At 42.2% G+C, this 24,744-nt stretch overlaps 3 protein-coding genes across 6 annotated transcripts; all 3 read left to right on the forward strand.

Moving 5' to 3' along the window:
* Nucleotides 1–3,228: 3,228 nt before the first annotated feature.
* On the forward strand, nucleotides 3,229–8,720 carry LOC104456229. 4 transcript variants are annotated; one of them, XM_010070975.3, is made up of 5 exons: nucleotides 3,229–3,328; nucleotides 4,135–5,142; nucleotides 5,231–5,539; nucleotides 6,159–6,250; nucleotides 7,501–8,720. In XM_010070975.3, exons 2-5 carry the CDS (start codon nucleotides 4,168–4,170, stop codon nucleotides 8,381–8,383), a joined length of 2,259 nt encoding a protein of 752 aa, XP_010069277.2. In that variant the 5' UTR covers nucleotides 3,229–3,328; nucleotides 4,135–4,167; the 3' UTR covers nucleotides 8,384–8,720. The 4 variants fall into 4 exon arrangements, with proteins under 4 accessions (XP_010069277.2, XP_010069276.2, XP_010069278.2 ...); XM_010070974.3 differs by lacking the exon at nucleotides 3,229–3,328 and adding an exon at nucleotides 3,360–3,832; XM_010070976.3 differs by lacking the exon at nucleotides 3,229–3,328 and adding an exon at nucleotides 3,360–3,794.
* Nucleotides 8,721–9,148: 428 nt separating this feature from the next.
* LOC104456230 (F-box protein SKIP16) lies at nucleotides 9,149–13,333 on the forward strand. Its single transcript, XM_010070977.3, is given in 6 exon segments — nucleotides 9,149–9,546; nucleotides 10,036–10,201; nucleotides 10,204–10,757; nucleotides 11,851–12,069; nucleotides 12,675–12,781; nucleotides 13,037–13,333. Coding segments are annotated over 6 exon segments (1,329 nt in total). The 5' UTR covers nucleotides 9,149–9,342; the 3' UTR covers nucleotides 13,116–13,333.
* A 6,379-nt stretch (nucleotides 13,334–19,712) lies between these two features.
* LOC104456231 (probable xyloglucan galactosyltransferase GT17) lies at nucleotides 19,713–21,569 on the forward strand. The gene has a single exon (XM_010070979.3). It carries the CDS (start codon nucleotides 19,922–19,924, stop codon nucleotides 21,314–21,316), a length of 1,395 nt encoding a protein of 464 aa, XP_010069281.2. The 5' UTR covers nucleotides 19,713–19,921; the 3' UTR covers nucleotides 21,317–21,569.
* Nucleotides 21,570–24,744: the final 3,175 nt, after the last annotated feature.

The following is a 24,744-nucleotide window of genomic DNA, read 5'->3' on the forward strand; positions in this document are numbered from 1 at the left end:
TATAAGTCGTACTTGGGTGGTTGAACATATTTAGTTGCAGCGTGTGGGTGGGGCAGTGGTATATTTTAGAAGCAGTTAGCTTGTGAAAATGGAAACGGAGTGCAAATTAACAGAAGGGAAGGTGAAAAGAAGTAAAATGCAGGATTGCCAAAACACCATCAAGCTTGTCCGACCCATTTTCGGATGCACAACCTTCTCATAACCAGCTAGATCCATTCTGGGACAGACTTAACAGATTTATGTTGTCACGTCCACGTCGAATGTATATGGTATGTCATCGGACTCATCGCCGGCAAGAAATGTAGTGACTGATGGTTATTGTACTTTCAAATTCGATGGATGGTCTTGGTTATCTTAAAACCAGAGGCATTGTGCAAGGAAATAAATCACTTTCACACGCGCACAGCAGTAAAGGATACATTTTGTTGGCGAGTCATGTTAGCTAGTAAAATAGACCTGCTCTTGATCTCCTCGCTTTTGTCTTCATCAAAACGTCCAACATGGCCATCTATGTTCTCTAATATAAGACGGACTGTCGGTTGCAACATTAGGTTTTACCAAGTGTAAAACGTAGTGATCGTTACTTCCCCAAAAGAAACAAATTGTAACGATCGTCGACGACTAGGTTGGTAGTGATGTAACATGGTGCATCGAGAGCACTTGATAATTAATTTTGCACATGTAAATCGCTCAAAATCGTAGCACAACGTACCTCCAAAAAGGACGGGTTGTGGCGTAGCTGAAATTCCTCGACATACATTCGGTTGACTTTACCATCCTCTATTCAATTTTGTCGAACTTCATTTTCTCCCTACGGGCCACAAGTCAATTCTGACACTACTGACGTACCACCAATATCATTTGATTAGGTTCCCTACAGCATAGATGGTAACGTAACCCCTTGTCTTCATGTAGTTTCCGGATGGCTTTCGCTAGCTCGCACGTTGTAATTAAGCCTCTCCCTATCAACTCATTACCAAATAATTAAGGCTAGCTTTTTTTTTTTTTTTTTTTTATTTTTTTTTTTGGTAAAGTTAAGGCTAGCTTTTTTTTCTCTTCTTTTTTAATGAAGGTCAAGGACAGATGGGTTGGATGGAACCTGCCATTGTCGATATATGCACCAGCCAGCCATTGCAGGCTATATGGGCCCCATTTATAGCTAATTATACATTATGATTTGCAATCCACCTTAGAATTAAGCCTACAATGATGACTTTGAAATTAAGGTTCTTTTTTGTTTTATGAAAAATGAATAATTTAAAATATACCTTTTTAAAAACAATCAATTGTATTATCGATAAAAACAAATGAATGAAAAGCGTTTTATCATCAATAATGAAAACATTCTTTATTAATTAATTATTTCAAATAATACAATTAACTATTTTAAAGAAAATAATTTAAAATAATTTATTTTTTTCGCGAAATATACGCACCTAATGAGTTAATTTGGTCAAATTATTCAATAAGGGTCAGCTAGGGGAATCCAGCTAAGCTATAGGGGAATTAGTCCTCGAGAACATGGATCGCTTCCGCTAATGAGGCTGGAGGGAGAATTTGGGATACTTTTTGTGCCTTTCTGAGCTTTCACTTCAGAACGAGCAATGATTGCCAGGCACTTTGGTACTAGCTAATGCTCCACTTTGCATTAATTGATGCTTTGGCAAAAGAGAAGAGTCTTCGTTTTGGAACCTTTCTCCATTGTTTCATTGGATCAGACTCGCACGCAAAAGCATAATTAGGTAGCGCGTCACCAACAAGGGTGCGGGCGAGTCTTGGAGCATGTGATGATGATTCAAAGATGAATGTGATGATTGAGATGAAAAGATGATGAATCTGTATTTAGCCATTCTAACTGTACTTTCGTGTTGTTACCTTCGACATCTTGCATCGTCGAACGACAAAGCAAAGACAGACGAGACTGGCTCATTTGGACAAAATTACAATATAAATTTTGAGAAATAGGTATTGGATAGTTATATAAATGCATTTGTTCCATTTAAAATTTAATGATAAAAGAAAATATTTTTCGTAAAATTCGTTTTTAAGGAAAACTTGATTTTCATTTATTTGGAGGTTTAAAAAAGTGATTCTCTTCTTATCTTTTAAGGAAAACACTTAATTATCATTAATTTGGCCGTTTACAAAAAGTGATTGTCTTTATGTTTATTTATTTATTTATGGAAAGTACTTAATTTTCATTTATTTGACGGTTTTAAAAAAAATTATTCTCTTCTTGTTGGAAAGCAAAATCGTTTTTTACCAATCTAAGCTTGTTATTTTCTATTCATGAATTTTCTTTTTTGTAGATTGATTAGTTTTTTGTCATCCAAATAAATTCTTGCAGATATACTTTCACTTTGAATGAAAAGATAATTTCAATTCAATGAAATAGTCTATGTTATTCAAAGTTCTGTGGCTTTAATAAGTCCTCCCATGATCACTAAGTTTTATCATGGCATCTACCACGACCATTGGAAATATCCTGCTGTCATTTTCCGTTGACATACTCTCATAGTCAACAAAATTCATTACTCAGACATGTGATCTGATTCCAACCAGGAGAAAAAAACAGGGATCATCTCAATGTGAATAATCAATTTCCAACCTCATTTTACTCAAATTTAGACACCTTTTTGCTGTTACTTTCAGGTGAATCTAGAATAGGGGCCATCCACCACCTGAAACAGTGAAATTTCCTTAGCATTATTCCTCCTTCTCAAGCTCATTATCCATCATGAATTCTTTCGAAAGAAAATAATGAAAACAATAATAAAATAAGCAAAAGGGGAAGAAAAAAAGGAGAGAGAAAGAGATGGAACAAGGGAGAGCAAAACCAACTGAGGCTACTTCGATTATCTTTCGTGATAGGACGACACCTTTTGTGCTAGCTGACACGCCATTACCTTGTTCCTCACACCCCACCCCACACCACCACATGCTCATGATCTCCCAATACGGCACAAAACCCATGAATAAAAGCAAATGTACGTTTTTATATACTATGAAAGAAAGAGAAATCTCCCATCTCGCAAGGAATAGATGAACTAGTGATTTCCCACTGTGCATACGTTGTCGATGAAAACAATATCAAACTCTCTGCCGAGATTCCTTTCCAGCCACAGTGACAAATCGACAGTTCATCTTGCTTCATTGGCTCGAACCCCACCCCCAAGAAAAAAAGAGCAAAAGAAATCAAGAACAGTACTTTGCATCTCTGATATCTCTCCCTGTTCCCCCCTCTCTCTCTCTCTCTAGCTCTGTGAAATTCTGGAGCCCGAGAGAAATCTGAAGTGGGTCAGGTCTCGTTTTTGGTGGCTGAGACAGAGTAGGTCCTTTTTTTTTTTTTTTTTTTTGCATGTGTATAGGTGGTCAGATTCTGACACACACAAACCCACACACGCTCTCTCTCTCTCTCTCTCTGCTCTCTGCGCATCTACCTAATGATGCAGTGAGGCTTACTTGGCTTGGCATCAATCGAACCATCTTCTCAGTTTACCATTCCCCTCTGTTTTCTGCTTACTTCAGCACCATCCATGTTCGGTCTGGAGCTGGACGCTGCTCGATGATCATTTGTTCCCTCTCCTCATCTTCTTCTTCCATATAGTTCCTCTTTTTATCAAACCCCCTTCTGGATTCTTGGTGGGTAATGAATGCTCCGTCGCCTTTCGGTTAGGCGCGTGTGAAACCATATAATGCTTCCCCCCAATCTTGCCGCTCTTCCCATTTTCAGCTTCGGAGGTTCTGCCCTGCGCAATCTCTGTGATTTCCCCTGCCCATCACAGGAACCAGTGGTCCTTCTCTAGCTTCATTTCATCTTTCTCTCTTCTGGGTCGGTCACAATAAATTCATTCCTGTTTGGTTCTTGCATTTATTTACTGCCTTTCACGTTGTTCAAGACAGTCATTTGAGTTTCTGCTCGAAATTTCATTCATCGACGCCCTTTTTTGGGGTACCCTCCGTTAATCAGACAAAGATTAATGCGTTAATCAGATTTCTCGCTCATTTCATTCTGACAGTGAAGAAAAAAATCTGATCTTTGAATCTGGGTGATGCTGAAGATGTTAGTCCTGCTAGATCTCCTGATTTTGCAAGCAGAATCTTGAATGTTTCTTTCTCTGGGGTTTTTCACAGAGTGATGCTCACAGTCACTGAAGCAACCAAAAAATGGCGAATCTCGTTCCTGGGGTCCTCCTTAAGCTTCTACAGCACATGAACACCGACGTGAAAGTTGGGGGCGAGCACAGATCATCTCTGCTGCAAGTGGTGAGCATAGTCCCTGCACTTGCTGGCGGTGAGTTGTTCCCAAACCAAGGCTTTTACCTCAAGGTCTCTGATTCATCTCACGCCACGTATGTGTCCCTCCCTGATGAGCACGATGACCTTATTCTTAGTGATAAGATCCAATTGGGTCAGTTTATTCATGTGGAGAGGCTTGAACCTGCCTCACCTGTCCCCATTGTGAAAGGGGTTAGGCCAGTTCCCGGTCGGCACCCATGTGTGGGTAATCCTGAGGATATTGTGGCAACTCATTCTCCTGGGTTTCTTAATGGCAATGGCTCTTCCAGTTCAAAAAATGGGGAGAGGGAGAAACCTTCTGCGGATTCGAAAGTTCTGAGTGCTAGTAAAAATGCAACCAGCGAGAAGGGCAAAATGTCGCCCCTTAGGTTGAGTGTAGGGTCCAGAGATGAGCAATCGGATAAGAAATCCTTGGCGTTCAGTAGATCAAAGGCTCAGTTAATGAAACCGGGGTTGACAGTTGAGGTGAAGAAGGAATCTCTGACAAGGATGAAGTCATTGAATTCGCGGTCGATTCCTGACTCTCCATCAAGCTGTTACTCATTGCCTACTTCTTTCGAGAAATTTGCGAATGGGATGAAGCAGCAGACTGAGATAAAGGGTTTGAAGAAGGTGACTGCAAAGTTGGGGTCAGTGGAGAAGGCAAGTTCAGTTCGGAGTGAGAGTCCAGTTAGGAAGAAGTTGCCTCGAGGAAGCCACATCAAGGATTTGCTCCAAGGGATTGAGTATGGGGCCAAGGCATTAAGGAAGAGCTGGGAAGGTAACACTGAGTTGAAGAGCAAAGACAAGTCGAAACTGACTGCCCCCAAGTATGATCTTAGGCCTGATTCTCGGAGTGTCTCTGTAAGTTTAATGAGCTGCATGCTTTTGGAGTCATTGTTTGTGTAATTTCTTTTAAACCTTGAATTTAACTGATTTTGCATTCCTCCAGGCTCCACGTAAAAGTACTTCAAGCGAGAGACTACCATCAAAAGAGGAAAATAAAGTGGTGCCTGCAAGGTCGTCTAAAGAGGTGAACACTGTTCACACGTCAGCAAAAAATGTTTCTGGAAGTGGTATTGGATTAACAGATGATCATGGAAAATCTCTTAAGCAAAGACCAATAGTGAGGAAATCATTGACAGAATCGAATAACGGATTACCAGGCAACTTTGTCAGGGTTTCTTTGAATAGCAGGAGACTGATAGATGGAAATGTTGCATGGGGTTCACTTCCATCTTCTCTTGCGAAGCTTGGGAAGGTACATTCATGACCTTATTGGCTATTGTTTCTGCATTTTAACTTCATATCTTCAATTTGTCGAATCGATATGCATTGTTAGTGAACAATCGATGTTCAAGTCTGAGGACTATATGGATTCTTTAGATGTGCTTTGATACTAAATTTTTTATTAAGAAAGAGGAGAAGTTTGTGGAAGCCGAAATTCAGTGAAGCATTAGAGTGTCAATTCAGGGAAAATAGTCATCATGTGCAAATAATTGTCATTGTAGTTTGAAGTGGCTGTTAGCATATCCCCAACCTGCATGAAACTCCTCGGAACCTCCATGCCTGCACCTTTCAATGAAGCAATGCCTTCGGAGTCCTCTTGCTGACAGGTCTCGTCAGATGATATGAACTTTGGCTAGTTTTGCTTGTTTTGATTGTATATGAAATGCCCTGTTTAAGCTTGATTAGTACTTACCCTTTTTTTTTTATGTAAGACAAATAATACAAATTAGCTGATGCATCATCCACTGAAAATGTGATTATCATGAGCTTGAGATTTGATTGAAGTTTATCAGATTCTTTGCACGAAGTGCTTCAGAGACCTACATCTGCTTGATCTGGTGCAATGAATTTGTTGTGTTCATTATTTTCAGGAGGTAATGAAGCATAGGGATGGTGCACAAATAGCAGCAATAGAGGCTATGCAGGAGGCTTCTGCTGCTGAGAGCTTACTTCGATGCTTAAGGTAAAATGATTTCAATGAACATGAGTGATGGTCTGGTAGAAGTATCTTTGAAGACGTTTTATAAGTTTTCTCTAGCTTTGGCTTTGACATGCAAAATCAGTCGTCCATTAGCTTTGGCCAAGACACGGCTCTCTATTTGTTTTGTTTGTCAATTTTAGACCACTGCACCAGCAGTAACATTATAATGGTTGACTCCAATATCTAAGGACCTGAGGAGTAGTGTAAGGTTTGGAAGAATAGAATGTCTGATTCACAAACCTTCAACAGGTCATCTCCAATCACATTATATCATAATGAAGTAGAAAGATGGTAGAAGTTGGGTTTTGTCTGAAGGTGGTGCTGTAACTGTTAGCACATTAGCCTTATTTCCGTGCTTGCTGAGCAGTGCTACCCAAGTTTCCCAAGGATTACTGCCCTTGTCTGGCTCTAATTATGTAGAAGTATTGACTTTGTGTTGTTGTAAGAATTTGGAAAATACGAGGAATAAGGTTGTAATGACTTTGAGAATCTCATCTCTGTGTCCAACATGCTAAGATTGCTTAAGAGTGTATGAGACAAAATAGGCTTGAAGTGGGCATGGAAATCACTGGATTAGAGGTTCTTACCTCTTCTTCAAGAATTGAATTTTCTACATGTAGATGTACTTGGAAAGGGCAAGAGGTCCAATGGGTTGTTGACGAATCAGGCTAAAAATAAGCTTCAGTATTTATCAAGGACAAAATATTTATGGCTGCATATCTCGATTAATAACCTGAATGGAGAATTAATTTCCATAATTGTGCTGTCAAGTTCGTAGAGAAGGCTGGAGAGGTTACTGTGTACCTCCAATCGAAACTGTGCAAGCTTTGGTTCTGTTTGTTTGATTGCATTATTCAGGATGAACAGAAAATTTTGACCTCCTACTGTAGTTTTTCTGTAGTGATCTGGTTCCTCATCAATGTTACTCTGTCCTGTAATCCAATGTACAATTTCTGAGGCCCCTCTGTGGTCCCTCGAGGAATGGTTTCTGGTTGTACCGTGTTGTAATGGTGTGCATCATGTCTTAATTCCAATATGAAGTACGATGTCATAATTAGAATATGAATTATTATGTACAGACACTCGAAATGTTTTTAATGATTGCCAGGGATCTATTTTTCCATGTTATAATGGCTTCCAACTCCTGAGAAACTGCTCCTACGGGGATTATACAGCTACCATAATTTCTGTTGTCTTAATTAGTATCTCCTGTTTTTATGTGTCTCTGGCAGCCTATACACGGAGCTGACAACAAGTGCAAAAGAAGATAATCCACAACCTACGGTGGAGCAGTTCTTGACGCTCCATGCGAACCTAAACAATGCTCGCACCATTGCTGATTCTCTTGCCAAGACCATCACGATGGGATCATCATCTCCCACTAGTGAAGAGACGCCACCAGAAGAGGCCCTGAAGACAACAGCAGAGAAGCGAAAGCTTGCAGCTTCATGGGTACAAGCAGCTTTAGGCACAGATCTTTCGTCGTTCAGTGTATATACTCAAGAACCTATCTTGAGTTTAGGTCCGAATCCTTCTCAAACCCAAAAGGGTGTTTCTGGAAACCGACAACCTGTCGTACTCCTAGGAAGCTCGGGAAAGAACGATGCCGCCACCAAAACACCGGCCAAGACCCGTGCAAAGCTGGCAGGACCTGCAACTCCACGGCGGGGTGGGGACGCTGCTTCCAATGGCCCGAAATTGCCAGCTCTGCCTTTATTGGAATGGGAAAGAGGGAACGGCCTCGATGAGACAGTTGACTTGGCCGAGGTGCTGAAGGTGGAGTCGAGAGATTGGTTTCTGGGGTTCGTGGAGAGATTCTTGGATGCCGACGTGGACACATCGGTTCTGTCTGATAATGGTCAGATAGCGGGGATGCTGAGTCAGCTCAAGAGTGTCAATGACTGGTTGGATGAGATCGGCTCCACCAAAACAGATGAAGGGGAAGCACAGACGCCGGGCGTCTCTGGCGAGGTAGTCGATAGGTTGAGAAAGAAGATCTACGAGTACCTCCTAACGCACGTCGAATCAGCTGCCGCCGCTCTTGGGAACGGGCTCACCCAGCCTTCCCCTCCCGCCCCTACCGCCTCTACAGTGGAGCCAAAGCCGAGACGGTAATGAGGGTCAGTTCCTTAGTCTGTAGCGTCCTGTTATGTGTACATACGGTCCAACATTTGTAAGGAGGTATAGATGGGGCAGCAGCCGCTGACCACGGTCGATTGTCAAATTGTGAAGGTTTTAGAGTCAACACTGGTTTGGTGCATCTATTTTCGTTCTTCTTACACCAGGAAGAATGAGGCGGGCTTGTTTAATTCGATGGGAGCAAGATGAAGGATATATTTTGTATACTGAAATCATACAGACCAGAGGGCTTGGGGGAGATGATGATGTATTGTTTGACAGGAATGAGTCAATGTTCTTCTCCCCGATGAATGTTTTCATCGCATTTTTATCGCATCTTTTGAGCTCTTGCTACACCTGAGTTGCTCGCGGGAATGCGAGTAGCTGGCCCATTCGCCGAGGCCAAAGGCATTGCTTTCAGGAGCCACCATTGAATTCGTACCTTGCCAGTGTCTGCAAATTTTTCGGCCTTCGTTGCGCATCTGCAAGTTCCGTGTGGCATTTATCTCATATGCTCTTCCGGGTCTTGTCGGCAATGTATGCTAATTATCCTTAACTCGAGTAGATAGGTTTGCAATACGTGTTCCTTGATTTGACAAATGAAAATGGAGATAGAATAAAAAAGTATTTTAATTATAGATAATAATTGACATGGACCAAAGTTTTTTTTTTTTTTTTTTATGGGAATTGAGGGGAGGTCAAATCAGTCGATTCACGAAACGCACGAGGAGAGGGCGGTACTGCGGAAGGAAAGATCGGGTGCACCCGCGCCTACCGAAGCGCGCTTGGGACGTCCCAATCCTATTTCGCCTCGTCACTTTCACAGAGAATCTCTGGAGGAGCGCTGGTGACTCTAGTAAAGCTCCCTCCCAAGTTCCCACCGCCATAGCCATTTTCTCTCTCTAGAGATATAGAGAGAGAGAGAGAGAAGATAGAGAGGATTCAAGGCGAAGAAGATGGAGCTGGAGTCGGTGGGCGATCTGGCGCTGAACCTCATCCTGACAAAGCTGGGGCCCGAGAACGTCGGCCGGGTCGCCTGCGTGAACCGGAAGCTCCGCCTCTCCGCCGACGAGGAGGCCCTCTGGTCCCGGTTCTGCTCGGAGGAGCTCCACCTCTCCGCTCCTCTCGATCCCCGCGGCGATCCTCTCCCTTCTTTCAAGGTCTCTCTCTCTCTCTCTCTCTCTAATCCAATTTGTCGAGTTCGAATCGTCCGCGCTCTGGTGTTGTTTTTCGCGCCCTTGGCGGTGTGCCGTGCGTGATTCCGTGCCGCGTGATGTTGCTGCGATCGAGAAATTCGTGATTGCGCGATGGCCAAAACCGCCTGGGAGCTTGATCTTCGTGTTTACGATGTGATTCGAGTTCGAAGGTGGTGACACTGAATGGGAGGGCAAATGAAGGGCTTAGTGATTCGAATTCGATATTTCCGATACCAGGTGTTGGTATTTGCGTGCGGGGGTAGTTTCCAATTCACTGAAAAATTTGAAGGTGCGGAGGGGTAGGTTAGCAGTTTCTCTTTCGCAAGCTGCGCGTGCGATCAGGATGCGTTTAGTTATTTTTGTGCTTGGGGCCGCCGAGGTTGTCTGACTTGGGATTTTTAATGATTGAGACTTGACTATTGTTGTTTTTTTGTATGCAATGCCCATGCCTAGGCGGCTTATAAAAAATGGAGAGAAGATTTCCGCATGTATCCATGGCCCCTTGTCAAACGAGTAAAAAGATGTTGGGACAGACTGCAGGGATGGTTGTTGACGAATTTCCCTGACGCTGCGGCCACTCTCAGAAAGGGTGCATCTGAAGCTGCTATTCAGGAGTTGGAGATCGTGTTAGGGTAAAGTTACCTCTTCCGATGAGGATACTCTATCGCTTTCACGATGGTCAAGATTTTGACGAAAGTGATTTCACAGAAAATACACCTGGCAGTTCCCTGGGCATCATCGGCGGCTATTCTTTTTATGGTTATGTCGTAAATGTGAACTTGTTACCTTTAAGTAAGGTGATTATGGAGACAAATCATGTTGTACGGCACCTTGGATTTTCAAGCAGATCCAACTACATAGTCGTGGCTGCTTCTTCCACATCTGTAGAGAAGCTGTTTTTCCTCAACTGTAGAGATGGTCAACTTCATGTTGGCACCAGGAATCTTCCCTTTGATGGAGAAATGATGCCATGTGTTCCAAAATCATTGATAAGTTCAGTGCATGATAGGAATGCTGATCTGCAGCAGGATGCCATGCTTCTTTGGTTAGAGGAACATGGTCGTCGCTTGCGAAGTGGCATGATCAAACTTCGTGAAGACGGAGGTGTCAGAAGTATCTGTCTGTTTCCAGAAGAACCTCCCCTCTGTTCCACTGCCATAACTAATGGTGTCCGGGTAAGTGTGTCAGTCTCCTTGCCTGCCTTTTTAAACTTTTCAGCAGCAACATGTGTGTAACTTCTATAATACATGGACGATAACTACTTTTTAATGCTCATGCTAATAACTATTAATTTTAGCAGTACCAACATGTCCAACTTGTTCTTTTCAGCAGCAACATATGTTGAACTGCCATGATACATGAATTATACCAATTTTTCATGCTAATGGAATTATTGTTTTGAAGTCCTGTGGCATAGAAAAGTCTTCCGGAGGGTTTAGAGACCTAAAATAAGTCACTCAACATTGCCAAACACTTGATGGATCGTTCTTCCGGATTCGAGTAAACTATAAGAAGTCTATGGCCTACTTAGTTATTCAGGTGATAATGCCCTTATAACTTGAAATTTGACATTTCAACGTAATTCATACAAGAATCAGAGATGAGGGAGGTGAATAATGACAAGGATTCCAAAGCAGAGACTTGTGCCTCTGTTGAAATCGTAAAGGATGGTTTCTTTCTTTATATTTTGCATTTGACGTCCTAAGTGTTGCTGTATTTCTTTTTGACTGACCTACACGAAACCATTATATGAATTATCCAGTAACAAATTTGCTTCAATAATTAGTATCTGAAAATGCTTTGAACACAGAACTGTGACTTTGGTTCTTCAAAGTTAAATGGAAACTCAATTGAAAATGCAATTGTACAGGTGTATCTATGTGAATGAGGGAGAGTGTTTGGAGAAGGAAGATAGCCAACAGTTGATTAATTTACAGAAGTTTGTCTAGTATGTCAATCTGGCCAAGTCATCTTTTCCATATGTTCAAGATAGGATAATATGATTATTTCTTGATACGTGCACTTCTTACTTGCTGATCAGTGAATTGCTGATGATAAAATTCTCTAAAATTGCATGAAAAAAAAATTGGATTAGATTCTATCCATTCCATCGACTAGTGAGCCTAATTTTGTAGAAATGATCTGTATTATCTTATGTGTCATCTGGTTATCTGTTCTGCCATGCCAGCATTTCAGGGGCTCATAATATAGGATCTTCTATTTGAAATTGACATGAGATCATTTTTCTTTTCCTTTTTTTTTATTCAGATTCGATCTTCTGCTGTCTTCGCTCCGGAGCACTCTGATCTCCAAAATGAATCTGATAAATATCTATTTGCATATTCAATTCGGATGTCACTGATTCCCGAGGGATGCATGGCCAATGAAATGCCCTGCAACTTTTGCCAATTGTATAGGAGGCACTGGATTATCCGTGCTAATGATGCTGTAGTCTCAAATGTCAATGGGGATGCTGTCATTGGAAAGGTGGGATGTGATCTGTGTGGAATTTTCCTCATGTTTTGTATTTTCTGTAGATATAACATGAATCTTCTCATGTCTATCTTAGGGACATATAACATGCATGGATGGTTTTGTCATGAGGTAGTTTTCCTAAAGGTTTATCGTTTTTAAACCACCAATTTGGCTATGTAAAGATTTATAATTGTTAGTTGTCTAGTTTCCTGAGCAGCTTTGTTTGGTCTTCTTTCATTGGAGCATATATGAAATAGGTTATTGTATTGGTTGATGCAATAAAACTAGAAGCAAATTCCTTTGCAAGTACTGATACTCAGCTGAAAAAAGAAAGCAAAGAAATTCCTTTGGATTTACAAAGTATGGCCATCCTTGCCTGCCTCTCAGACCCCCCTCTATCTCTCTCTCTTCTTGCTTGGATGTTTGTCGAACTAGTTATATATTATGGCACTTTGCCTGTTTGGAAATTGATGAATTTTTGACACATACAAGTAGGAGCTTCTTGTGAAAGTCACTATTGAAAATCTTCTTTCTGTTGATCATCATCAAAATGATCATGTATTGGAATCTTTTCATGAGGACCATTTGGGATCTGAATATCTTCACATATATTGCAGTTCCCTCTCTTGCATTCGGGTGGCAAAGAGTTTGTTTATGAGAGTTGCACTCATTTGAAATCTCCAAGGGGATCTATTGAAGGCGCTTTCACCTTTGTGCCTGGAAGGTATACTATTTAAACCCAGCTTTCTATTTTAAAACTGCTATTCTTCAACCAATATTTTTAAAATCAGACTGGTGAATGAACCTCCAGTGTCTCAGTTTGACTCTAGATAAGTAATATTGTCACTCTGTTTTGTAGTTTGACATAGTAAATCAAGATTGGCTGGGTACAGAAGTTCAAGTGGGATTTTTTTTTTTTTCCTATTTGATGATGTTAGTGAGAACTAATTGGAATCGTTTCTACACTGTATTATTCCAGACTGGCAGATCCAAAGGGCAGCTTCTTTTCAGTTCAAGTGGCACAATTTCCTCTTCAGCTTCCAGATTATGTCTTCTAAGTGTATCTGTCACCATATGACGCTCAACTTCTACTATGTATGCAATCCATCCTGCAATCGCATTGACTGATCTGTTTTGGGAAGTCACTGAAGGCAAGTTCATAGTTTTGGTGTGGCTTGTTTTATGTCATGAACGGTTTCATTTGATCTGTTTTGTCTTGTAGTCTACCTGCTCTTTCAGTTTATTGTCCATAAATAAGGTCGCTTACTCTCCTTTACCTTCGGTCCTACTCAATCGTACAGTTTTGAGGTAAATTTATGTTGATGTGAAACCTTGACTTCCAGTTCGTCACCAAGCATTATTCGTGCCTTTTGTGTTGCTTCATATGCACTCATTTTTCCGTCTCTTCAGCGTTTAACGAGAGGTGATCTGATTCTCCACTTGTTTTAAACTCGACTTACTGAATGCTGAAAGAAATATAATCATCTGCGACTTGAAGCAGATGAATACCTTGTTAAACCTTTGTTTGGTTGTAGATTGATCTATTTTTGATAGGATCGAATAGGTTGACTGAGTCTAGTGTTGCGGAAGCTGGCCCTTAACAGCAGCACCACTAGGAAATCACTCCATTCAGTTTTTAACCATTTGCCGCATCTGGACATGTATTTGGTCTGACTACTACAGTGCGCTGAGGTTAAATGATAATCGTGAAGATGATGAGATTATTGAAATGTGTCGTTCAGGTCTTATATTATTTGTACGGATGTTTAGCGGATTTGTTCTTTCTATTAAGGAGCCTTCGATTTCCAATGGGATAATTCCCAAAAAAGGAAAGAAGAACAACAAATTTTAAACTTAAGTGTGCATGATAACTATTATATTTCTCTATTTTTTTTCCCGTTGTTTGGAACATGTTTAGAATAGAATCTATTTAGTAATGTAATTTTATTTTTCTATTTCTAGAATAGATGTCTAGTCTAGAAATAGATTTAGATCAAAAATCAGAAATTAAAATTTTTAGCTTTTTAATTTCTGGAACAAAAGTAAGAAATGAAAATTCTTCTCCTTGTTCATTCTTGTCAGTACCTACCGTCCATCCGCCGCTCCTAGGACGACTATTCTTATTGTTCACTCTTCTCATCACCTGCTACCGTCCACCTGCTGCTCGTGGGATGTTGGATGCCCATCACCTATCATTGGATGCCCATTGCCAACCGCTAGTCATTGGTCGTTCGTTGCCTGTAGTTAGGGTAGTCGGACACTAGACACCCGTTGCCCATTATCGAATGCTAACCGTTAGCCCCTATGGCTGTTGGTTGTCTAACCCACTCACCTCTGTCGATCGTCGACTATCGAATGTTAGACACCTCACATCACCACTTGAGAGGGAGAAATTTTATATCGTTATCAAATGAATTTCTATTTTAAGAAAATAAATCAAACGTATACGTTTGCTTAGAAACTTGGTAGAGAATAGAAATAGAAAAATCAATTTCTAAGTAGAAATATATTTGGAATAGTTATCATGCGCGTTCTTATTGTATAGTGGTCAAATTCACTTTTAGACTTTTAAATTTTGTTAATTTGGTTCTATATCTTTTAACAATATATAATTATAGTCCTTCAAGCTATTTTTGGTCGAAAATCAATGACACGTATGCCAATTGTCTTAAGTGATGTTGGCAAGTTTTTGCATTTTTTTTTTTAAATTCTCAATTTTTCTTTTTAATTTCATTTTTTTTTTTTTTTTTTTTTTTTCTTACCTTTTTTGTTTTTTGATTTCCTTTTGTTTATTAGCTACCTCAAGGGCCATTAAACGGGTGGGTTGGGTTGGGTTGGGTTGGGTGAAAATGGTCCAACTCATATTGATCTATTTAATCCATTTTGACCCATTTTCATACAATGTAAATTTAATGACTCATACCTTACTCATACCCAATCCGTCTCATATTACCAAAACATATTAATATCCTAGAAAATCATTTTATGAGAAAATAACTATTCTGGTATTCGGTCGAAACCTGAAAATAAACTAGAAGATATTTTCCGCTAATTTTCAACTATTGGGCAAGGAAAATCTTTACTCATGCACCCCTTTCAATAATTTTTTTATCATTATATTTTTAAATTTTTTTTTTTAATTATTTTTATTTGTTGTGTTTTTTTTTTCTTCTTCATTGGCTAGGTCACCGACCATGGCAACAATCATTGTTAACCAAAGGTGAGCTAGAGCCTCGTTAGCCTTTGGCGAGCTGGGCGAGGCTTGAGATTTGCCCAAGGTCGCTAGACATAGACAAGGCTTTGGTGACCTTGAGTAGGGCTTGAGCCTTGCCCAGCTCGTAAATTTGGTGAGGCTCGAGCTCGCTTGTGGTCGGTCGAGCAAGCTTAGCCTCGCCACAGGTTGGCACCCGGCCAATGAAGAAGAAAAAAGAAAAAAAGAAAAAAAATTGAAAAGTAATGGGTCTAAGTTGAGTTATTAATAAGTTATATATGGATTTAGGATAGACTCAATTATGACCCATTTTCAATTGGGCTCTATTATAATAACCCATTTACAACTCATATTAAAACTTCAGCTAACTCATTTTCTACCAAGTCCATTAATATGGGTCATTGACCCATTTTGCCACTCCTAGCTGCCTCAATCTGGGCAAGGACCATGGCGCCCTTCCTTAGCCTAAATTTGGTGAAGGTCGCCGGTCTATAGTGAAATAAAAAAGGAAAATAAATGACACAAAAAAGGAGAAATTATCACCACTGGTTCCTAGACTCATTTGAAAATTGGATCAATCGGTCCGATCCATTTTTAGGATCAAGTGGACTGGTTTCGCAAATTGAGAATTGACCCTTCTGGTCCAGTTCTAAGGGGAGAACTTGAAATTGATCACTTACATGTATGATAGGTGTGAGATTATTATTTTGTGTTTTTGGTAATTACCCCCAAGTCCCCTCTTTGCAAAGCCATGATTTCACCAGTTTCTCCTATATTCACGAAGACATGCATAATTTCGTGCTGCATTTCTTTCCTCGCACGAGTGCGTGCTTCATTTACTCTTCATATGAGAAAGCGTGCTGGTGAACGGGTCCAAAACAAAAATTAAAAGATTGAATATACTGTAGAATATGAGGTATAGGAGTAACATTAGCGGAAGAATATTATTGTTGCGTAAACAGAGTTTAAATTTATTTTGATAACACGATGGATTTAGTAGATAGAAAGAGATTTATGTTGATCTTTTCAGGGAGAAGTGCCAAAAAAGTCCTAAACCTTTTGTCTTTTTGCTGATTTAGTCCTAAACCTTTTTTTTGGTGCCGATTTAATTTTAAACCTTTTTACGTTGTGCCAATTTAGTCATTTCTGGCCAATTTTGGTCGGATTTTGCTTCTTGGACGCCGGCTGGCTGACGTGGGCTTTGATCGGTCTTAACGTGAACAACTTTTAATAATATTTTAATATTTTTTCTTTTTCCTTTTTTCTTTTTCTGTTTTTCTTCCTCCAGCCGATCATTGGAGCTTGATGATCGGCCGAGGTGATGGCCGTGAGGTTGAGGTTGACCTCGCCGGCCACCTTGCCCTCGAGGCCCGGTCGAGGCTCGCCCTCGCCGGTTTGGCGAGGTCAAGCCTCGCCCATGGCGGCAAGGGCGAGGGCGAGGAGGCGGCCTCGCTGCGGTCGCGCGCTGTCCCACGCTCGTGTGCTTGTCCGCATGTCTTTGCCTCTCGCGCTCGTCACCGTGCACCTGCTGCTGTCTATTAGAGCTAATCCGGCCCGCTTTGTCACCGTCGAGTTGGCCTCTCATCGAGCTGGCGGGGCTCGCCCTCGTCGGCCATGGGTGAGGCTCGACCCTCGCCCGGATCTGGCGAGGGCAAGGCTCGCCGCCCGGCCAAGGCCGCCCTTGTGGCCACTCGCGAGGTGGCCGGCCGGGTCGACCTCGACCTTGCCGGCCGTCGCCTTTGGCCGGTTGCCGAGCTCCGGCGACCGATTGGAGGAAGAAAAAGAAAAAAAAAAAAAAAAATAGAAAAATAAAAAATCAAAAAATATTATTAAAAGTTGTCCATGTCAACCGGCGGTGTCCAGTTAGCAAAATCCGGCCAAAATTGGCTAGAAAGGACTAAATTGGCACAACATAAAAGGTTTAGGACTAAATCGGCATAAAGACAAAATGTTTAGGATTTTTTGGCACTTTTCCCGATCTTCTTACTAAAATTTCGTTGATTCTCAAATAATACACAGTTCGAATTTTTATGAATAAGGCAAATGAGTTCCCATGAAATAATCTTTGGGCATGATGCCAATTGAGTTTGCAATGTGCATGGCATGCCAGCATACTTGCATACACGAACTACTACAAAGTTGTAAAAGAGACTCCTTGTTTCTTAATTATAAATGAGATTAAAATGGTTAAAAACACTGAGAGAGAGAGAGAGAGAGAGAGAGAGAGAGAGAGAGAGAGAGAGAGAGAGAGAGAGAGGCGATATGTAGAATCGAAAAGGGGAGGTACGGAAATGGAGATACTGGTGATTATAAGAATGCTGCTATCTAAGCACGTATATGTTAAGGTGACAAAGCTAAAAGGCTTGTAATGTCTTTATTAAATGCGAGATTAGCAACGTTTTATAGCGAGAAAAGGAAAACAAAAAAAGAGGTACGTGACATAAATTAGTTATTTTGCATCTCAATACATATGATTAGTGGGTAAGTGGAAAATCGTAGACGGGAGGCAGGCACCATGTAAAATCTGAAAATAGACGTGCAAAAACAAAGCGTGGTACATATAAGTAAAGTTTGGATATATTCCATTATAGAGTGTTCGTTGTCTAAACCCATCCAAGACTTCATTCACTTTCTATACATGAATGACCCTAGAAATGTCAACCTATGACGTTCCAGAGAATCCTTTGCTGGGAATTTTAGTCCTGACTTAAGCATCCTACCAAACATACGATAATTTAAATCGGGAGGATGAGAAATTTAATTTATATGTCAATAATGGTCGGTTGACTTAGGTTAGAGCCACGCCCAGTTGAGAAATTACGAGGCGTTGCTTCATCAATTGATTGATTACTACAGATGGTTCTTAAAAGAGGAAGCAACCGGCTAAATTTTGCTGGGGCAGGTATATTTCAGTGACAATGCCAAGACAACCGATTCTCCCTCTTCTCCTTTGCATCTACTGAACGTGGCTCTCCACCCAACTGATTCGCCAGCTGCCAGCGAGGGTCATGGCCCTCGCTCAGCCTCGCTTGTGGCCCTAGGCGAGGTCGACGAGGGCCACATCCCTCGCCGGTGGCTGGCGAGGGCTTAGCGGCCCTCGCCTCCGCCCTGGCGATGGTCGCCATGGCCTTGCCAGCCGCGGGTGAGGCCGCCTTCGCTTGTGGCAAGCCCACGGTGAGGCTGGCCTCGCCGGCAGCCCTAGGAGAGGCCGAGCGAGGGCCGCGACCCTCGCCGGCGGCAGGCGAGGGCTTCGCGGCCCTTGCCCAGTGGCCGAGAAGAAGGTAGAAAAGAAAATGAAAAAGAAAAGAAAAAAGAAAAAAATTAATAACAAATACGAAAAAAATAATAAAAAAATAATAAAAATTGTCACGTCAACGTTCGATGTCCGGCTACGTTCATGTCAGCGTGCGTGCTAGCCAAAATTGGCCGGATTGATTGAATTGGTACCAATATTAAAATGTTTAGGATTGAATTGGTATAAATATTAAAAGGTATATGACTTAATTAGTACCAATGTAATAAGTTTATGACTTTTTTGGTACTTTTCCCGATACATATAAGTAAAGTTTGGATATATTCCATTATAGCGTGTTCATTGTCTAAACCCAACCGGAACTTCATTCACTTTCTATACATGAATGACCCTAGAAATGTCAACCTCTGACGTTCCAATGAATCCTTTGCTGGGAATTTTAGTGCCGACTTAAGCATCCTACCAAACATACCATAATTTAAATCGGGAGAATGAGGGAATTTGATTTATATTGCAATCGGTTGACTTAGGATAGAGCCACACCCATTTGAGAAATTACGAGGCGTTGCTTCATCAATTGATTGATTACTACAGATGGTTCTTAAAAGAGGAAGCAACCGGCTAAATTTTGCTGGGGGAGGTATATTTCAGTGACAATGCCAAGACAACTGATTCTCCCTCTTCTCCTTTTGCATCTACTGAACGTGGCTCTCCACCATTGACGTGAGCTGAATTTGAGGTGGTCCTTCAATTGAAAGGACGGGGGAGGTAATGACTAGCCATATTATCAGATTGGTCCTTGCTTAATTACTTATGTGGAGCATGTGCAGCCTTCTTTTTGCTGGAAAAGAAGAAGGGTTCCGATACTCACAAAACTGCGTATCTAGAAATTGGTAGAATGCAGTTGAATGAGCATATTATGCCTGAAAATTTTACTGACGTAAAACGTATATTGCTTGAAGTGTTGGAAAATGAACGCAAATGGACGACTGGTTCAAACGTGATCTTATGAATAGGTATAGCTGTGCACGTATAGATCTTTTGAATTTGTGTATCGTATCATACAAGTTTGGTAAGATCAATTAGGGATATCTAGATTTTCTACCAGAATTACCTCGTATTTTCATATCAGAAAAATATAGAATAGCCCTAATTTATTGTCTAACATTTCTTCTCTCTCTCTCTCTCTCTCTCTCTGGGATTTTGTCTGGGTCTTAAGTTTGAAGTAACGTCCCTTACTTTCTCATGGTCAAATAGTCTGATCCCCAGTTCTGCTCTTCAATTCGCAGTTGATTCTGCTCTGTTGTCTTGCCCTTAATTACCTCCTTCCTGTTTTCTGTTTTCTCACTTCTCCTCCATAACCCTCTCTCTCTCTCTCTCTCTCTCTCTCTCTCTAGCCCATGTTCACCATGAAGCACAACAAATTCTTCGACAGCAAACCCTTCCGCATCACTCTCTCTCTCTCCCTCTTCATCCTCTTCTCTTTCCCTTCCCTCCTCCTCTTTCGGCTCTGGCCGCAGCCACCCTCGCCTTTCCATCGCATGCCTCTGCTGTCGCTCTTCACCACCCGAAGCACCAGTTACGACGTTGCTGCTGTCTCGACGCCTCCTGCTGAGTGCCGTGCAGGGGTCTCAGTCTATATCCACGACCTGCCGCCTGAGTTCAACTTCGGGCTCCTCGAGGACTGCCAGCACCTGAACCGGTTCATTAACATGTGCCCGCACGTGGCTCACCGCGGCCTCGGCCAGCCCCTCCCTTCCTTGGGCCGTTCCTGGTTTGCGACCAACCAGTTCACCTCAGAGATGCTCTTCCACGCGCGCCTCGAGGGCCATCCGTGCCGCACCCATGATCCCGCCCACGCTGACCTCTTCTATGTCCCCTTCTATGGGGGCTTCCACATGTCGAGCCGGTCCCGCGAGCCCGATCCTGTGGTGAGGGATGCTCTGGCTGTGCGTATGGTGGAGCACGTCGGCTTGTCACCGTGGTGGCAGCGGCGCCACGGGAGGGACCACTTCATCACCCTCGGGAGGACTGGCTGGGACTTCCTGCGTAATCCTAACCCAAGCCAAGAAATTGGGGCCAACACGCTCCTCCACATGCCGGCTGTCAAGAACATGTCGGTGCTCGTGGTAGAGCGCCAGCCGTGGATTGGGACGAACCAACACGGGCTTCCCTATCCTTCCTACTTCCACCCCACCACCTCGGGCGAAATGCTGACATGGCAGGAAAAGATGCGGCGCTCGAAGCGGCCCTACCTGTTCTCCTTCATAGGCCAGGCTCGGAAGGGCGGGGGAGCCAATGCTGTCGCAAGGAACGAGATGATGAGGCAATGCGCGGAGTCGCCCCGGTGCGAGCTAGTGAACTGTGGAGACAAAAAAAGCAAGTGCCACAACCCGGAGGAGGTGCTTCGGGTCATGACGAGGTCCGAGTTCTGCCTCCAAGCCCCAGGCGACTCTTTCACTAGGCGGTCGACCTTCGACGCTTTGCTGGCGGGCTGCATCCCGGTGTTTTCCTCGCGCCATACATGCTACACTCAGTACGCCTGGTTCCTTCCTCAGGACTGGAGATCCTACTCGGTCTTCATAGAAGCCGAGGGCTCGAAGCAGATGAAGAGGATAGAGGATGAGCTTATGAAGATAACACCGCAAAAAAGAGAGAAGATGAGGTCCAAAGTCATAGGCTTGATCCCTAGAGTCACGTACGCACATCCCAATGGCACGAGATTAGGGTTTCGCGATGCTGTCGACGTGGCACTTGAGGCATTGGCCAAGCATATTGTTGACAAGTCCATATGATCATAGGAAGATTTTGCATTTATAAATACAAATTCGATAGTTGTGAACTGTGCGATCCGTGCTTGATGGGGGAGGGGTTTTCGACTTTGTAACTCATTGATCGAAGGATCGCTTTAGTTGCAAACATGGCTTGATCGATCCAATTAGCTTGATTTTCTCTCTTTGGCTTTCGAGTTTCAGCTTTACTGGTTACCTTGATTTTCCAATTTACTAGTGGATTAATCACAAAAGTCTCAAGATGTATTTACATGTACACATCTGTTGTATCAACTTATGTAACAAAATATCTCAATTTTTTCTCGAGCATTATATTTTCTCAGTGATTTCAATGTGGGATCTCCTTTCTTCGATTCGCCATCCTCGCTCCCTGATGATCTCACTTGGATCCTCCGGCGCGATTGTCTCGATGCTTTCGTCCCCTATCCTCACGTTGTTCTCAAGTGCTACTACTCACTGGAAGTTCGTCTTCTCTTTCATGCATATCTGAAAATCATACTTTGTTGGTTGCACACCCAAGTGGATTCTAGTTATGTCGCGTCCATTGCTAAGTAAAATTTGCAACATTAATAATATTAGTGTCGAAACCTTAAAATGATTAGCTTTTGGTTATGATTGACAAGTATGAAATCAAGTCGATAAAGACATTTTGATTAGAACAATTGACAATTTGAAGAGAATTGACAACTATCCAATAAATTTATCGACAACTAAGATTAGCTTTTGATGAGAACCTTTACCAAGGATGAAGTCGTCGACACCGGTATGTAATTATCGAATAGCTATATTTTCGGATATGTAACATTTTTAGATAAATATTGCTTAGTAAAAGGAGATTGCGGAGTAATTTCTTGTAACTGCCAATAAAATTAGGAAGCTAATTGTTATTTCAAATTCAGTACTGTTGTATGTAATAGCCATATGTTACTGGCGGTAGAGGTTACAAAAACCGGGAAAGTCACAGCCAAGGAAATTTGGGATCGACTCCTAGGGACATTTGAAGGAATTGATAGGGTGAAGGAGACAAAGATGAAATACTTCTAGGAAATTATGAGTTATTCAAAATGAAAGCTGATGAAACCACGATGCTAATGTTCACAAGATTCACAAAAAGATAGTGAAAGGACTGGCAAACCAAGAAAAAATTTTCACCGATGGAGAAAAGGTGAACAAGCTACTAAGAGCACTCCCAAGAGATGGGGCAACATGAAAACGTCAGTACAAGAAACGATGAGAGTTCAACCCATCACCATGGATTAGTTGATATGGACATTGATGTATACGAAGCTGAACACCTAAACGAGGAAAGCAACTCCAAAGGTAATAATTACATTTAAAGCTAACAAGCATAATGCAGGTGAGAGAACATCATCAGAAGATGCAGATGATGAGGATATGGTGCCATTTGCTATAAAATTCAAGAACTTTATGAGAAAATGAGGAAATTATAAATGAAGAAGACACTCAAAACTCTAAAAAGACAAGAAGTCATTCAAGAAAAAAGATGAAAGTAAAGGTAAGGATATTATATGCTATGAATGCAAGAAATTAGGACAAATAAAACCAAATTGATTGCTTATCAAGAAAAATAAAGCAAGCTCAAAAAGAAGAAACGTGTACTGAAAGTAGAAACGTGGAGTGAGTGCAAGTCAAGTGATAATGACGAAGCAAATTTCTATCTTATGGCCAATTCTGAGAGTGAAGAAGAAAATGAGGTAAATACTTCTTAATTATGTTATGAAGAGATGCAGGATTTTTTTTAGAGAAATGTCTTAAGAAAAAAGAATGCTTCAAAAAGGATTTTTGATCTAGAGAAAAAGACTTTGGATCTTACAATAGAAAACCTTTCTTATTATATTACTCTTGGGAACTTGAAAAAGGATATGGATCTCATAACGAGTGAACATAATATTAATCAAACTGTGTTGACACCTAAATTTTGATATCATTTATTTATTGCATAAAAATTATGGGTCAATTTTATCCCTAAAAAAATATTAATTGTATATAGATTTAGGTGCATTTATTTTTAATTAGCATTTTTTGTATTTTATTGGATTAGTGGTGGATGAGTTCAAATTAATGGTTCTGAGCTTTAACTTGGCAGGTTAGACTAAGCTCATGAAACGAGCAAATAAGTTCAAGCCCATTTTATTTTAATGACAAAAATTACCTAAATGGAGATTTGAAATGATATTACGGTGAATTTTTTGAAATTTTTGGATTACTTTCTTTAGGCGATAAAATCAAAGGAGAATATTCAAGAGATGAGGAAAATAAAATGATTTTTTTGTGATTGGGAGGTGGTTATAGACAATCTTCGTGAAGAGATGAAATATTCTAAAAAAGAATGTATTTGTTTTGGCTATAAGGGTTTCAAAACACATAGGGTTAGGTTAAAAAATTTCACACGAGAAAGAGAATAAAAGCTTTGGGTTTTCTCCGTTCGTTCTTTTGAGAAAAAAGAAAAGCGTTCCTTTGAGAAAAAAGAAAAGCTTTTTGGAAAAGAAAGAGAAAAGTCAACAGCAAAAGAAGCTTTTGCTTCTGAGAGAGTGTGCGACAAAGAGCAGAGGGAGAAGTGACGTGAGAGCAGAGAGAGAGAGAAAGGAAAGAAGAGGAAAAAACAAAGCAGTCACTGACTGTTCGTCTTCTACCTCTGTCGGCGCCGACCTTCGAGCAGCACCAGCACCGCCGTCGAAGCCACAGCCGCGACCCGCCTCCTCACGACGACCCGAAGCCCCACCGGAGACCACACCGCTGGTCTGCTGCCTCGCCGGACGCCGCGACCTGCCTCCGCCCGACGCTCAGCAAATCTGCTCCGACTCCCAGCAGATCCCCCTCCGCCTCTGCTCCACCAGCTCGACGAAGCTGCTTCTGTGCCCGATCCGCGACGACCCCGACGCTGCTCCTGGTCCGTTCGTCGCCGGTCCGCCTGCCACCGTCCTTGATGATCGCCCGCTGTCGCGCCGCTACCTGTCACCGCGCCCAAGCCCTGTTCCGCCTCACGCCCGAGCGACCCACCTGCAGATCCCGAGTCTCCGGTCGCTACCGCCGCACCAGCATCGCTGTGCCCCGCCTGTGAGCCCCTGCGACGCTGCTGCTACCGCCGGATCTGCCTCGCCTGCAACTAGAAGCCCAAGCACCGCCTTGCCGTCGCCGCCCAGCAGCCAGTAGCCCGTGACCCAGCGCTGTCGCCGCGTCTGCTAGCCTCCGTTGGAAACCCCTCTCCGGTGACGTCCACCCACGACGATCCGACGCCGCCGTGCCTCTACAGCTCGCGCCCAGCAACACTGGTAGTCTGCCTACACTCAGCCGACGCCACTGCACCAACACCTCTGCCCGCTCGCCGTTGCTGCTCCGCCTCTGTCCGCCGTCCCCTTCGCCGGAGCTCCGACGCCGGCTAGCAACCGCCCGGCCTGGAACCTACCTTA

This window comes from Eucalyptus grandis, chromosome 8 (genome assembly GCF_016545825.1).
Source record: "Eucalyptus grandis isolate ANBG69807.140 chromosome 8, ASM1654582v1, whole genome shotgun sequence".
NCBI lineage: Eukaryota > Viridiplantae > Streptophyta > Magnoliopsida > Myrtales > Myrtaceae > Eucalyptus > Eucalyptus grandis.

What these genes read in the sequence shown, in the direction of transcription:
- LOC104456229 (XM_010070975.3), top strand. Translation starts at nt 4,168, where the DNA reads ATGGCGAATCTCGTTCCTGGGGTCCTCCTTAAGCTTCTACAGCACATG. An exon ending in CTGATTCTCGGAGTGTCTCT is followed by an intron (nt 5,143 to 5,230) that starts GTAAGTTTAATG and finishes GCATTCCTCCAG; the next exon opens with GCTCCACGTAAAAGTACTTC. An exon ending in AGCTTACTTCGATGCTTAAG is followed by an intron (nt 6,251 to 7,500) that starts GTAAAATGATTT and finishes TGTCTCTGGCAG; the next exon opens with CCTATACACGGAGCTGACAA.
- LOC104456231 (XM_010070979.3), top strand. Translation starts at nt 19,922, where the DNA reads ATGTTCACCATGAAGCACAACAAATTCTTCGACAGCAAACCCTTCCGC.